The following is a 13,936-nucleotide window of genomic DNA, read 5'->3' on the forward strand; positions in this document are numbered from 1 at the left end:
ATTCTCTTAGCATCAGCATTTTCATTTACCTAACATTGCCCATCCTTCTCAGGCACAGTTTTTCCTTCCACGCTGGTGCTCTGATGATCTGGCTTGCTTTCTCCTCTCTAGCCCCACACCCTCTAACCCTGAAATTACTGCCTTAAAACGGTTCTTTCTAAATAACATGAAGTCCCAAGACAAAACCAATAAGTAAACAAATCAGCGGTCGCTTGGCCTGGCTCTGGGTTTCCTAAATCCATGTGGATATAAGTATCCAGGGAAGCACAGTTACAGATTAAGACGTAAATGCAAACCCAGCAGATCCCTGCCAGTCTTTTCCCTATTACTGCTGTTTATCATGCATGTGGTGATGGTGATAGGTTTAAAGTAGTCCATGTACAAAAAACAAATTCTCCTTGTCTGGTGCTCTGCATTAGATTTGAACAAAGCCGCATGGAATATTGGACTCGGCCCTGAAAAAATGGCAAGCTTGAATTCAGCCATGTTAGGCTGAAAGACCTAAAAGCCACGCCTTTATCATTACCTGGCAGAGCAGCTGGAAATGGAGAGCTTCCCTCGCCCCATTAGCTAACTGGGGGCCAGGAAAAGTAAATGCCCCCCCCCCAGGACAACAAACAATGCATGCAGCTTGGAGGATAAACTTCAATCATAAATTTCTGGCACTTTTCCTTAAATCAACATATTTAGAAGCTGTCTAATAAATGAAAATCAATCTTCGTAACCACTGCAGTTTGCTAAAGCTGCCAGAATGCAATATACCAGAAATGGATTGGCTTTTACAAGGGGATTTATTAAGTTACAAAGTACAACTCTAAGGCCATGAAAATGTCCATATTAAGGCACCAAAAAGAGGATACCTTCTTGGAGAAAAGGAAGCTGGCATCTGGGTTCCTCTGTAACAGGAAGGTACAAGTGACATCTGCTGTCCTTCTCTCCAAAATGTCTCTGTGGGTGTTTTCTTTATCTCTTAGCTTCTCTAAGCTCTGAGTTCTCACCAAAATCTCTCTGTCTTACAGGTCTCCAGCAAGGGGATCAAGGCCCATTTTGAATTGGTGGGGTCACATCTCAACTGAAATAGCCTAACCAAAAGGTCTCACTCAACCACAGGTCTACACCCGCATGACTGGATTAAAAGAACATGGGCTTTCCTGGGATATAAAACAAAATCAAACCAGCACAAGAACTCTGTACTCCAAGCCCACTTTCATGGAAAACATTCAGAGAGATGACCTTCAGGTTAGGTTAGATGGTTTATGAATTTTATATTAAAGTAAAATTTCCCCAAAGAGCCCAATTTCCTATGTATTTAATGTTGTGCCATTACTGGGTTTCAGGGTATACTCTCAGTCTCCTCTTTCCCTCCAAACTGGAGGCTGTACCAGCGCACAGGCCCATGGACGCCTGGGTTCCAGGAGCACTTCTGATGTCGGGAATGGAAGGGGGTGGGGGCTGGCAGAAGAGAAGGGGCACCCCCACCCCAGGTCCCACCCCAGGCCCCTCCCAGCTCCTTTCAGCTTCATTCTTGGGCACTTCCCAGGGCACAATTCTCATTAAATACTCTCATGCTTGAGAAGCAGTAATCAAATATAATCCACCTCAGTTTTCTTACAAGGTTTAAAATATGATACTGGACATCAAGTTCATGCAGCCTAATTTTCCTTGTGCTGTTTATGTCATGATTCTAAATGCTATGTAGCTTGGAAAAGTAAAGCCCATTTTACTTACTAACATATAAGCTAAAATCTTAACAGAATTTCAGCAAACAGAATGTTCCAAAATGGGATCATCATTCGCCATGATCAAAAACAATTAATTGGAGGAATGTAAGTCAGGCACTCTTTCAGCCATCACCTACCCATTTATCCAGTCTCTCATCTATCCACTCATCTGTGCATTCATCCATTCACTCACCCACCCACTCACCCATCACCCACCCATTCATCAGTCCATCTATTCATCTACCCTGTCGCCAATTCATCAGTCCACCTGTTATCCATTCACCCATCTTATTGGCAGATGGCCCACCCATTTGTCCATCCTTCCTTCTACTTACCCATTCAGCCACCATTTTTCCATCACCCACCCATTGACTGATCCATTCATTCATCTACCCATTCGCCAACCTATCAGTCCACCAAATGAATGATAAATCCATTCATTTATTTATAGGGCATGTCATTTGTCCAGGGAACTTTGCTAGGTACAGAATACCCAAAATTAAAAAAGCAAAATCTCAGTCCTCCAGGATCTACCGGTCTCGTGACAAAGACAACTGCAACAAGGTACTTAAATAGTGGGATGTCCATGCTGCCTCTGCATCATAAAGGAGGGCAATGGAAACCCACAGCAGCTACAGGTAATAGCTTGAGCTGAGCCTGATGGGCAAGTGGAATTAACCACACGGTGAGGAAGGAGAAGGGCATTCTAGGAGAGGGATGTCTTGTTTTGGAAAACTAGGATAATGGGAGGGCCTGCCTTCTGGTTAAAGGAGGTAATGAAATAAGACTCTGAGCAAAACATCTGCACAGAGCAAGTATACAGTAAATGGTAGCTGCCCCCGTCTTTTCAAAATTTTAGTTTTAAATCTGCTGCACATGGGCACACACACACATGCAGAACAATTCATTGGGGGCATTATTTATGTTTAATAAGCAGCCTAAAAATTACCTAGGAGGCTAAAGTAGACAGAATAATGGCCCAAAAAATCTCCATGTGTGAATCCCTGGAACCTGTGAATGTCACCTTATATGGCAACCTGGAGTTGCAGGTGTGATTAAGTTAAAGATGTTGAGATGCAGAGGTCATCCTGGATTATGCTGGTGGGGCTGGTATAATCCCATGGGTCCTTGTAAGAGGGTCAACTGAGGAAAAGGAGATGTGACCAAGGAAGGAGGCTAAAGTGTGTGCTATGGAAATGCAGGAAGTGGGCAGGAACTAAGGAATGTAGGATTCTTTAGACTCCAGAAAAGGCAAGGAAAAGACTCACCCCTAGGGCTTCCAGAAAGAAATGCAGCCCTGCAGACACCTAAGTCTCAGCCCTGTGAGACCTCTGATGTCCGGAACTATAAGACGATAAATGCCAAGCCATGAAGTTTGTGGTAATTTGTTACAGCAGCAGCAGGAACCTCACACAGAAGCCCAGAGAAGGTCCGAACATAGAAACCTCATGTTTAACAAACAACAAAAGTATCCTCAATTTGTGCAAAATAAAACTAAAATTGTACTCCTATCCTTAGGAAGAAAAACAAATGTATTAGGGCAATACTCCAAGGCAGTGCTTTCAAAGGCAAGCAGGTATCCAGATTCCTTGGAGGGTTTATCCAAATACAGAGGGTCTGCATTTAGAGCTGCCCAGCTGCATTTCTAGTAAGTTTCCAACAGTACTCCTGACCTGGGGCCCACAATCTCAGATGCCTGTTCACACATGGTACAGGTCCCAATGGCTAAGACAGCAAGCACTGCAAATCCAAAAATATTGTAGGATTGTTAATGTGACTTCTCCATCATTCTAGGGGATAATTTGGTTTTGGATGGCAAGAAACACAAATTATCTCATCATTTTACTCAGCAAAGTCAACCTGGAGAATTCAACAGGGGAACAATTCAAAGAGGGGAAAATTTTTACAGCTCCACCCTATGGTATGGATGAAATTGAAAACAGTCCAAGCATCCACCATGGGCAATGGCTGGATTTGCTTTCATCACGCAGGATTTCCCTGCCCTCAGGAATGACAGGTATGAGAATCAGGTGGGAGGATCAAAAGCACCATGTGTCCCAGGAAGGGCCCAGGCCCCTGCAGTGGCAAAGCTGTGCTGAGGGAAGAAAGGAGAGGGGTCTTTCTTCCTCTGGAAACTCCATCACTCTTCCTCAAGGAAGGATACATAGACTTCCTTCACAACTCTCAAATCTCCAGCACCCTCCCAGACCTCCCTCCTGAGCTCAGATCACAGGGGACTTAAAGCCCCTTTTCACATATTTATTAAACACTTAAATTTTTTTCTGTAAAAAGGACATATCATTTTTATGCCAAAAAAAAGGGGTGGGGTGGAGCATTGTTTCACTGTATTTGTTTCATTACTCAGGGACCTCTGATCACCACATACTGTAAAGCAAGATCCGAGAGACCTCGGGGAACCCGCAAACTCTCTGAAAATCACCTCTCATTCAATTCTCACACAGTTCCATGATCTCACCTCTTCCCCTCAACTCTGACTGCAAAGGCGAATCCTCAACAACCACTGGTGAATTTTCTTCTCGACTCTGATTTCTCACCTTTGTTCAGGATTCAAAGCACAGTGCACCCCAGCAGGCACTTCGACCTGTAATCCATCCTCAAAGAACCCAGATCATCGTAAAATCCACTGGTGAGAACACCCCGCCAACTTCTTCCACAGAACCACACCCCGCCAACTTCTTCCACAGAACCCCAGGCTTGCCCACCAGTCCTGCTGGCTCCAGCCACCTCGGCAGCCTTGTTGTCCAAACTCTCCTCTCCAGCCGGAATCCCTTCCCGCTTGAGAGTACTGAGGACCACTCTCCTCCCGCTTCCCAGGGTGCAGGGTCCTGTCCACCGTGAGAACTGCCCTCCGCGTGCTTTCCTGGGGGGGAGCCCTGTCCACCGTGAGAACTGCCCTCCGCGTGCTTTCCTGGGGGCGGAGCCCTGTCCACCGTGAGAACCGCCCTCCGCGTGCTTTCCTGGGGGCGGAGCCCTGTCCACCGTGAGAACCGCCCTCCGCGTGCTTTCCTGGGGGCGGAGCCCTGTCCACCGTGAGAACTGCCCTCTGCGTGCTTTCCTGGGGAGTGTCCTGTCCACCGTGAGAACCGCCCTCCGCATGCTTTCCTGGGGGCGGAGCCCTGTCCACGGTGAGAACTGCCCTCCGAGTGCTTTCCTGGGGGCGGAGCCCTGTCCACCGTGAGAACCGCACTCCACGTGCTTTCCTGAGGGGGGTGTCCTGTCCACCGTGAGAACCGCACTCCGCCTGCTTTCCTGGACAGAGCCCTGTCTACACTGTAAGAACCGCCCTCTGCGTGCTTTCCTGGGGGGGGGGCCCTGTTCACGCCGTGAGAACCACCTTCCGTTTGCTTCGCCTCCACATGCTTTTCTGGGGGTGGGCTCTGTCTACACTGTGAGAACCGCCCTCCACATGCTTCCCTGGGGGGGGGGGCTGTCTACATTGTAAGAACTGCCCTCCATGTGCTTTCCTGGGGGGGGAGCCCTGTCTACACTGTAAGAACTGCCCTCTACGTGCTTTCCTGGGGGGGGGGGACCCTGTCTACACTGTAAGAACTGCCCTCCACATGCTTTCCTGGGGGGGGGGGGGGACCCTGTCTACACTGTAAGAACCACCCTCCACATGCTTTTCTGGGGGTGGGCTCTGTCTACACTGTGAGAACCGCCCTTCACATGCTTTCCCATGGGGGGGGGCTGTCTATACTGTGAGAACCGCCCTCCACATGCTTTCCTGAGGGGGGGGGGGCTGTCTACACTGTAAGAACTGCCCTCCATGTGCTTTCCTGGGGGGGCCCTGTCTACACTGTAAGAACTGCCCTCCATGTGCTTTCTTGGGGGGTGGGCTCTGTCTACACTGTGAGAATCGCCCTCCATGTGCTTTCCTGGGGGGGAGGCGCTGTCTATACTGTGAGAATCGCCCACCATATGCTTTCTAGGGGGAGCCTCTGCTCACAGGTGGGGGAACCTCTCTCCTACCTACCTTTGAGTTTTCTTCCTACATACAACAGGATCCTGAACCTTAGTAAAAGTTCATGTCAACTTGATTTGCATGAACCACCAACAAATAAATAATAATTCCTACCTCAACCCTCCAGTTATCCCAACGGAATACTACAAAAACCATTTTTCATTATTACATACTCTTTATCAGCTCAGTAATTTATGTTCTTTATTCAGGTATGTGTACAATAATTTACACGTATGCTCAACATCAGACATCTTTAAGTCTTCTCATAGATTTTGGTTTTAGTGAGCTATCCTTTACTTTTAAAAAGGGCAGTTCCGAAAAAAAAAAGGAAAAGAAAAAGACAATCCTTTGCCCAAACTATCCATTGTTTCTGAATTTAACGTTTAAACTACAGTATTACTTACTGATGTTTCAGGAAGGAACATTTGTTTTCTTGGGACAAAGTTGAAAACAGCTTTTTGACATTCATACTCTAAGAGTTCATTGAGTGTGGCCACTCTTAAAAATATACACAACAATTCTGAAAATTGCTGGTTATGGAGCTCAGAAACAGAAAGGTTCTGGAACATTTTCTTCCACGTGGTTAACCAGCACAACCGATAAAGACCGGGGGCCCCCATCTCTGCCTCTCAGTCTTCCACTCTTGCTAACTCCATTTATACCCCCACCCCCACCCCCACCCCACACACTCAGCACACTCACTCCACAGGTACAGAGACGCTCCTGCTGGGTCTGCTGCACTCGGCGCACGGGTGCTCCGCTGCCCGGGTTGTGTCTGGAGCGTCCCTGCCCTGGTCCCCGCACAGCCTGGACACCGTGGTGGTGAGGCAGAGCCGAGGAGCGGTCCCAGGCCTGCATGCAGGGAGTGGCTGGGTGCCCCGTGCCCACAGCGAGGCGCAGGGTGAGGCATCCCAGGCACAGCAGAGTACGGCCACGTGCTTTGAGGTGACACTGCAGCTGGCGCCCCTCACATGACTTCTCCGGGCTCCAGCGCAATAATAAAGTTGCGATTGTGCTTGGCGGGCGCTGCTCAGTGAGGGAGGTAGCTGGCGCAGCGGCCTTTGTACCCTAGCCATCCTTGGCTCGAGACAAGCAGACTGTTAAGTAACAGCGGTCTCGTCCCATGCCAGCATGCACAGCATATCAATCCTGCTGCCTCACAGCCACAACAAGCTCTGACAGTCTCCTGTAAGGTTCACAGCGCTCGATGTAAAGCCAAATGAAATAAAACTCTGTTACATAAGGCTCTCAAAAGCAAAAATTTAAGCCAGTTATTTCTGGACCAGAATGTCGGATTCTGGGGTGAGCGTTTCATTTGCACATGACACCACTCAACTCACGATTCTCAGAACACTAGGAAATGGTGCACAGAGTGACCCTACCATGTGCACACATGGTTCCTTCTGCACCAGCCCCTCCCAAAGAAGGTTCTTCCTTCTCCCCTGCAAAGACCCACAGCTTCTTCTCCTACCCTCCTCATTTGTGAGACGCAAGATTATGATATGGGTTTAATCTAAATGCTACCATCACGACAGTGACACAGCTACAGGTGCAGCATTTTCATATTTAGGCATGCAAGATGGCATACAAATACTGCCGGGATGCACAGGTCTTACAACACTTTCCTATTTTAAAGTTCAAAAGGAACTCAGAAAGTAAGCCTAATTTAGAAATTCTTGCTCTGTTCCCTTCTGGACAGCAATCTGTAGAGGCCATGTCAATTTTCAGACTTTGTCTTGCAAAAAATCTTATTACAGCATACCAGTTTTTTAAAGCATTCCTTGAGCCAGGTATTTTGTTTAAAGCATTTAAAGCATATTAAATTGGATCTCTCCTTTTGTCAACATAAAGGATCTTACTATAGCAGAAAGCAGCCGCTTTAAGAACCAAAAGCGCCAGCATCAGCCACCACAACGTCGTCACCTTGGGTGGCTTCCCTCAGCCAGGGCACAGCACCCGACTGCTGGGCTCAAAGCATGCCAGGAGTAGGCACCTCAGTGGGGCTGGAGAGCAGGCCAGCGAGCAGCCACTCTGGGTTTCGCAAAAGCCCCAGTCTGCCAATTTTAGCCAAGTGCCCACCCACACAAAGAAGCCCATCCAAAACACAATTTTTTAGCCACCCCAAACCCCCAAAACACGGACCTCAGAGCAGCACATCCCTCTGGAGGACAAACCATGGAGGAAGTCTGTTTTCCGTGTTCACAAGGGGCTCCCGCGTGCCTCTGTGGTTCTATGGACGCTTCCTGTAAAGGGCGACACAAGGAGACAGACACCTGGTCATCACGGGCTGTCTTGAGGACCTTTATTATCACAAAACCCCCTCATTTGTGGGTTGGCCTGGCACGAGGGCAGCACAGAGCCAACACCACTGCCTGCCGTCTCTGCCGACTTGGCCACATGACCGTGGCTCACCCCTACCACGTGTCTGCTGACAATCAAGGGGGATGGGCGTCTCTTTCCTTTCTGGGCAGGAAACAGAAGTCCTATGTGAAGTTTATAAAACCCTGGGACACAACTGGCCACAAAGAAAAAACAAAATGCAGCTGGTCACAACACTGCAGTGACGACTCGAGAGCTCCGGTGGTTGGGATGTGGGCTTTCTGTCTCCCGACTGTGGGAGCATGGGGTTCCCGGCAGGCACGCGTCACCATGTGCAAGCACAGGGCCTGCTATGTCAGAAACAAGTGCCCCTAGTGTCCACATCTCCTCTCACTACTAGCACATCCCAAAGTCAGTGGGAGGCTTTCTCAAAATGCACAGACTGAAGTTTATGTATTGACTCTATTGGCCCCTGGTAAAAGAAACCACAGCTGTTACTGCAGAGATTTTTTTCCCTTGAAATATAGAAATACAGATGCAATTGGCAGGAAAAAGAAAAACAGAGAGACAGAGAGAAAGAGTGATGTGTGTATATGTCAATTTTTTAGAGATTAGAACATGTAGTTTTCTAGCAAAGTTGGTGGTTACCTCTTCATCCAAACTCTTACTTTTTAAAAAAAGTGCAGTAGTTGAAGTATTCCTGATTACAGTCTGCCCCATGGCAATCCTTAAAAATATCTGTCAATAAAAAAAAGGATACCAAAAAGAATACACCATACATTCAAATGAATGAGCTCAATATTCAAAAAGTGACCATACCGTGTTGTCCTAAGCCTTTAAATAAAATGCCACTTCTCATTTAAGAGGGGTAGATACCATTTTTAATTCCATCCAAGCTTTGTGCTTAAAATGAAGCTGGGGGAAAGCAGTAAGAGGGACAGCTCAGGCGAGAGGTTGGGAACTAAAGACGTGGGTTTGGGAATACAGAGCACTTAAAATTCCCTGAATGCATCGGGTTTTGTCCCCACAAAAAGTGGGTGGGCCTAAGCGCTCCCACGGCTGCAGCACAGTGCCGCCGGGAGGGGAAGGGCGCCGGCCAGGGGCGCAGGCCGGGCGGGGGGCGCCGCTTACCTGCACGGAGCGGTCGGTGGACGGCGACGACCTGGAGCGCCCGTGCACGCACTGCGGCTTCTCGTGCTGCTCGAGGCCCACGTCCAGGATGTCGTCGGCCGAGTGCGACCTCCCGGCGCTCCTGGCCTCCGGGGCTTTCCGCTGCTCCTTCCAAGAGGCCTGATACTCCGCAAAGGTCCCCAGCCTCTGGGGGCGCTCGCACTGCCCCGCTTTTTCCTCCGCTCTCCCGCGACCGCTCAGGGGCTCCCCGAAGGAGGCTGTGCGTGCCCGCTTCTGGTGCCAGGGCTCGGAGCCCCCACACCCAGCCCCGGCTGTCCGCGCTTTTTCGGGGGGCTCTCTGGGGAGTCCGCACGCAGCGTGTCTCTGCCCAGGCCTCGGGGGAGCAGGTTTGCTGGTCTCCTCAAAAAACTTCCACCTGTCGGCAAAAGTCCCCACCGTGTCCTCGGACGCGTCGGGGTGCTGCTGAGGCCGACGGCCCCCCGAGAGTCCCACCTCGTGTATTTTCTCGGGTTCCGAGTAGGACTTCAGCTTCTGCGCGGCGGTGAAGCGCCTGCGGCCCCCCACGCGGAGGGCGGGCAGGGCGCCGCCTCCAGCCGAGGCCGGGGGAGCCGCGCCGGGTTGCACCGCGGCCGAAGGCGAGGCGCAGCGCCCCCCGGGCCTGTGTCCCGGGCACCCCGGGTAACGGTCGGCGGGGCCGGGATCCAAGTCGCGGCGCTGGAACGAGGTGGCCCTCAGCACGCGCGCCTGCGCCTCCTTCAGGTGGTCTTTGTAGGTGCCGGGGAAGGCCGCCCCGGGGCAGGCCCCGGCAGCCCCCGCCTCCGCCGCCCTGCCCCCGCCAGGCTCCTCGCCGGCGTCGGGGGCCCGGGCCAGGTTCGCGGAGCTCCTGCTCTGCTGCAGCCTGGCGCGCCGCAGCTGGATCTCGTTCCTCAGCGTCGTGGCGAATCGGTCGCTTCTCCGCGTGGGCTTGCCCGCCTGGGCATCGAAGGGCAGCAGCTTCTCTGCACCGCCTTCTTGACCGCCGGCGGGCCGGCTCTTCCCCTCCTGAGTCAAGCAGTGCAGCAAGGGCGTCTTCTGAGCACAGATTTTGCTGCCAGCTCCGTCACCCCACTTGAAGTCTTCTGAAACCTTCCTCTGGCCGGCTTTGTCACCGTGGCAGGTCCTCTGAGGCGCTCCGATTCCGGCGGGCCAGCCCTCTCCTGCTGTACCCGGGGGTGGGCAGCCTCTGCCTCTCGCCACGGCCTCTCGGGTCTCGGCAGGCTGGGGCAGGCGACACCTGGGTTTCTGGCCCACTGGGGCCGTGGGAGGGCACCCCTGAGCCCCCAGAGTCCTGTCAGCCCCCAGGCCGCACTCGTGGGACTCCTCCCAGAGCTGCAGGCCAGGCTGCTTTGTGGTCACGCCGAGCCCTCTGCCCTGGTTGGGGCTGCCGTCCCTGAGGTGGCTGGCCCGGGGACCGTGCTGGTCCCGAGGCAGGACAGCAGGCCCGCGGGCCTCCTGCAGGAAGGGACCCTCGTCGCTGTACTGGCGGGGGTGCGGGCACCCCGAACCAGAGGGCACCACACGGATGTCCGTGATGGACAGTGAGGCCTGCAGCCGGCCGGCCACCCCCTCACAGGGGAGCAGCCCGGTGCCGTCCAGGCGGGACCCCATGCTGTGGCCCAAGCTGCCCGTCCTCCTCCCGTCGCCCGGCACCAGCCGCAGCTGCAGATCTGTGGGCTCTGCTCGCCAGTCGCCCCAAGCCTGTGCCCCGGCCAGGACCGTCGAGTGCTGGGTGCTGGCAGCCTCGAGGAATGGAGCAGCCTGAGCCTTCTCATGGCCCTTGATGGCAGTGAAGCTGTCGCTGCGGAGAGGTGGAGGGGGCGGCGGAGGGGAGGAAGGAGCTTTTCTCTTATCGGGAACATACCAGATGGGCCCAAAACTGGGCCTCCCAGGAGGAGGGGGCTTGGTCTCTGGGTGGTCCTCCTGCCCAGGGCTCCTGGGAGGCTCACGGTGGGCGCAGGGCAGGCAGCCCCCGAGCCGTTCCTCCAGGCCTGGCGAGTCCCCCGTGACCTGCCCCTGCTCGCTGGCACCTGGCCTGGCGGCCTCCCACAGGCCAGCCTGCAGGAGGGTGCTGTCCGTGCAGGCCGCGTCGGCCCGGGCTAGCGTGTGGTCCGGCGTGCTGGAGCTGGTGGAGAAGGAGCCGTACGCTGAGTCACGCTGGCTTGGGCCGCCCAGGCGGTCAATGCTGCCATTGGACTTGGCGGCCGAGAGGCGCCCGGAGGAGGGCGCCGAGGGGTGGTCCAGGCTGTCGACACTGCCCAGAGAGCTGAAATGTTCCGACGTGCGCTGCAGATTTGTGTGGTCCCACGAGCTGGACAGGTCCTGGGAAGAGCTGCAGAGCGAAAAGAGCAAGGAACAGTTTACTTAAGGCTTGCATGGCAGCAAAGGGGAAATGCAGGGGGTGCAGCAGTGTGGATACCTCACTGTGCGTCCCCTGTGGAAATACGAGGACAGTGAACGGTGGCTCTAACTGGAAAAAGATCCCTGGATGGGCAAGGCTATCTCCACTCTGCTAAATTACAGCGACTCACTGAGGGCAGGCCCAGCAGGCTGGGTTCCACCCCTTCACACCCCTTTGACCAAAAAAGGTAAGTTTAAATTGTTTTCGCTTGCCTTAACGCCCTCCCACAGATCATGTCCCACCAGCAAGCACTCCCAGGTAAGCAATGTCTGTTATTTACACTTACACACTCAACCAAACTGCAGCCCATGAGCTTAGCATGGTTTTTACATTATTAAATGGTTGGGGAGAAGTGAAGAAAAGAATATATGTTGATGTGTGGCAGTCATATGAAATGCAAACTTCCGTGTCCATAAATAGTTTTAATGGGACACAGTGATGCCTGTTTGTTTACGGGTAATCGATGGCTGCTGTTGCACTGTAATGGCAGAGTTGAGGGGTCTAGTCCAAGAGGCGGGCACACAAAGTTTAAGATATTTACTATCTGCCCTTGTGCAGAGGTTTGTGGACCCTGTTTTAGCATATGAAGCGATCTGTATTGCACAAAAGAAATAATCAAAAAGAACTGTGAAATTAAAAGAAAAAGTTCAGGATAACAATATTCTTCCAAATTTAAGTCCTAACATATTCCTCTCTAAAACTCCCAGGCAGTTAAGTATTTGATTGACAACAGGCAAGAGGCTTTCCCAAGAGTCCACGGGATGCCGCATTACTGCAATAGTACAGGCTCCTCGTGAGGGTCGAGCCTACCAGGAGGACACGTAAAAGTCAGGTTTGCTCTTGTTAAGGCCTGGTTATGATGAACTAAATCGAGAAATAAATTATCCTGTGAGGTATGTGAGACTGATGGTCACGGGTGGTGGAACTGCTTATCCAGATGTGGTAAATGCTTTCAAATAAAGCTCACAATGCAGGAACCTTCAAGCTTCAAGAGAAACAAAAGCTACAGCTGGGAGAGGTTTGGAGAGAACCAGAATAGCAAAGAAAAATGTGTGACTGGGTCAAAGAAATAGGAAAAGGAGCTGGTGAATCACCTGAGGGAGTCAGAGGCAGCATTTCATGTGGTTTTTACACCTCTCCTGTGAGGACAAACGAGCCACCCTTCTGAAACACGGAACCTGCTACCTTCCATCCTCTTGCCAATACTCCCACGTGACTTTTCCCGAAGACTCCAAGTCCAGGCTGGCGTGCTGGTTTAAAAGGAAGTACGCCCCCTAGAAAATCCATGTTTTCACCAAAATCCCATTTCATAAAGGTAGAATAATCCCTGTTCAGTACTGTTATGTTTGAAACTGTGATTGCATCATCTCCCTGGATGATGTGATTTAGTCAAGAGTGGTTGTTAACCTGGATTAGGTGACGACATGTCTCCACCCATTTGGGTGGGTCTTGATTGGTTCACTGGGGTTCTATAAAAGAGGAAACGTTTTAGAGAATGGGAGATTCAGAGAGAGCAGCACCATGAAGCAGAGAGTCCAGGAGCCAGTGACCTTTGGAGATGAAGAAGGAAAACACCTCCAGGGGAGCTTCATGAAACCAGAAGCGAGGAGAAGAACCTAGCAGATGACACCGTGTTCACCATATGCCCTTCCAGATGAGAGAGGAACCCTGACTGTGTTCACCATGTGCCCTTCCAGCTGAGGGAGAAGCCCTGACTGTGTTCGCCATGTGCCTTCTCATTTGAGAGAGAAACCCTGAACTTCATCGGCCTTCTTGAATCAAGGTATCTTTCCCTGGATGCCTTTGATTGGACATTTCTATAGACTTGTTGTAATTGGGACATTTTCTCGGCCTTAGAACTGTAAACTACCAACTCATTAAATTCCCCTTTTTAAAAGCCATTCAGTTTCTGGTATATTGCATTCCGGCAGCTAGCAAACTAGAACAGCTAGTATAAATAATGCTATGTACTGTTTCAACAAAGATGTGGGCAACAGAGAAGTTTAAAAAACCACTAGGTGGGCTTACTAGAGATCATATTTCAGTAATGAAATAAAAGGCCCACTTTTCATTTAAGTTTTACCACTCAGTTGAGCACCTGCATTCTCTGGGTTCTACATACCATCATGTCTTGTCACTTTAAATAGGTAATACTGTATGGAGATGTATTTCTTGCACATCCCACAAATATTTTACTTTGAAATTTTGTGGCAGGCCAGTTTTCACTAACAGGCAAAACTGATTCTGAGATGGTTCCAGGAGCTCCAAACAGGCACGCATGCACATTCTCACTTGCACATACAGATACACACATGCACACTCAGCTATACACATGCACACACACAC

General features: G+C 51.2%; 1 protein-coding gene across 5 annotated transcripts in view; it reads right to left on the reverse strand.

Moving 5' to 3' along the window:
* Positions 1–6,404: 6,404 nt before the first annotated feature.
* The window catches only part of SHROOM2 (shroom family member 2), a 93,307-nt gene continuing 85,775 nt past the window's right edge, over positions 6,405–13,936 (reverse strand). For all 5 annotated transcript variants that reach the window (XM_077145403.1, XM_077145408.1, XM_077145406.1 and 2 more), the window contains 2 exons: positions 9,154–11,521; positions 6,405–7,946 (listed from right to left, as the gene is read on the reverse strand). In XM_077145403.1, the coding sequence (XP_077001518.1) occupies positions 7,767–7,946; positions 9,154–11,521 (2,548 nt within the window). In that variant the 3' untranslated portion in view covers positions 6,405–7,766. The remainder of the gene's footprint in view (positions 7,947–9,153; positions 11,522–13,936) is intronic.

The sequence above is a fragment of the Tamandua tetradactyla genome, chromosome X, assembly GCF_023851605.1.
Source record: "Tamandua tetradactyla isolate mTamTet1 chromosome X, mTamTet1.pri, whole genome shotgun sequence".
In the NCBI taxonomy this organism is placed as follows: Eukaryota; Metazoa; Chordata; class Mammalia; order Pilosa; family Myrmecophagidae; genus Tamandua; species Tamandua tetradactyla.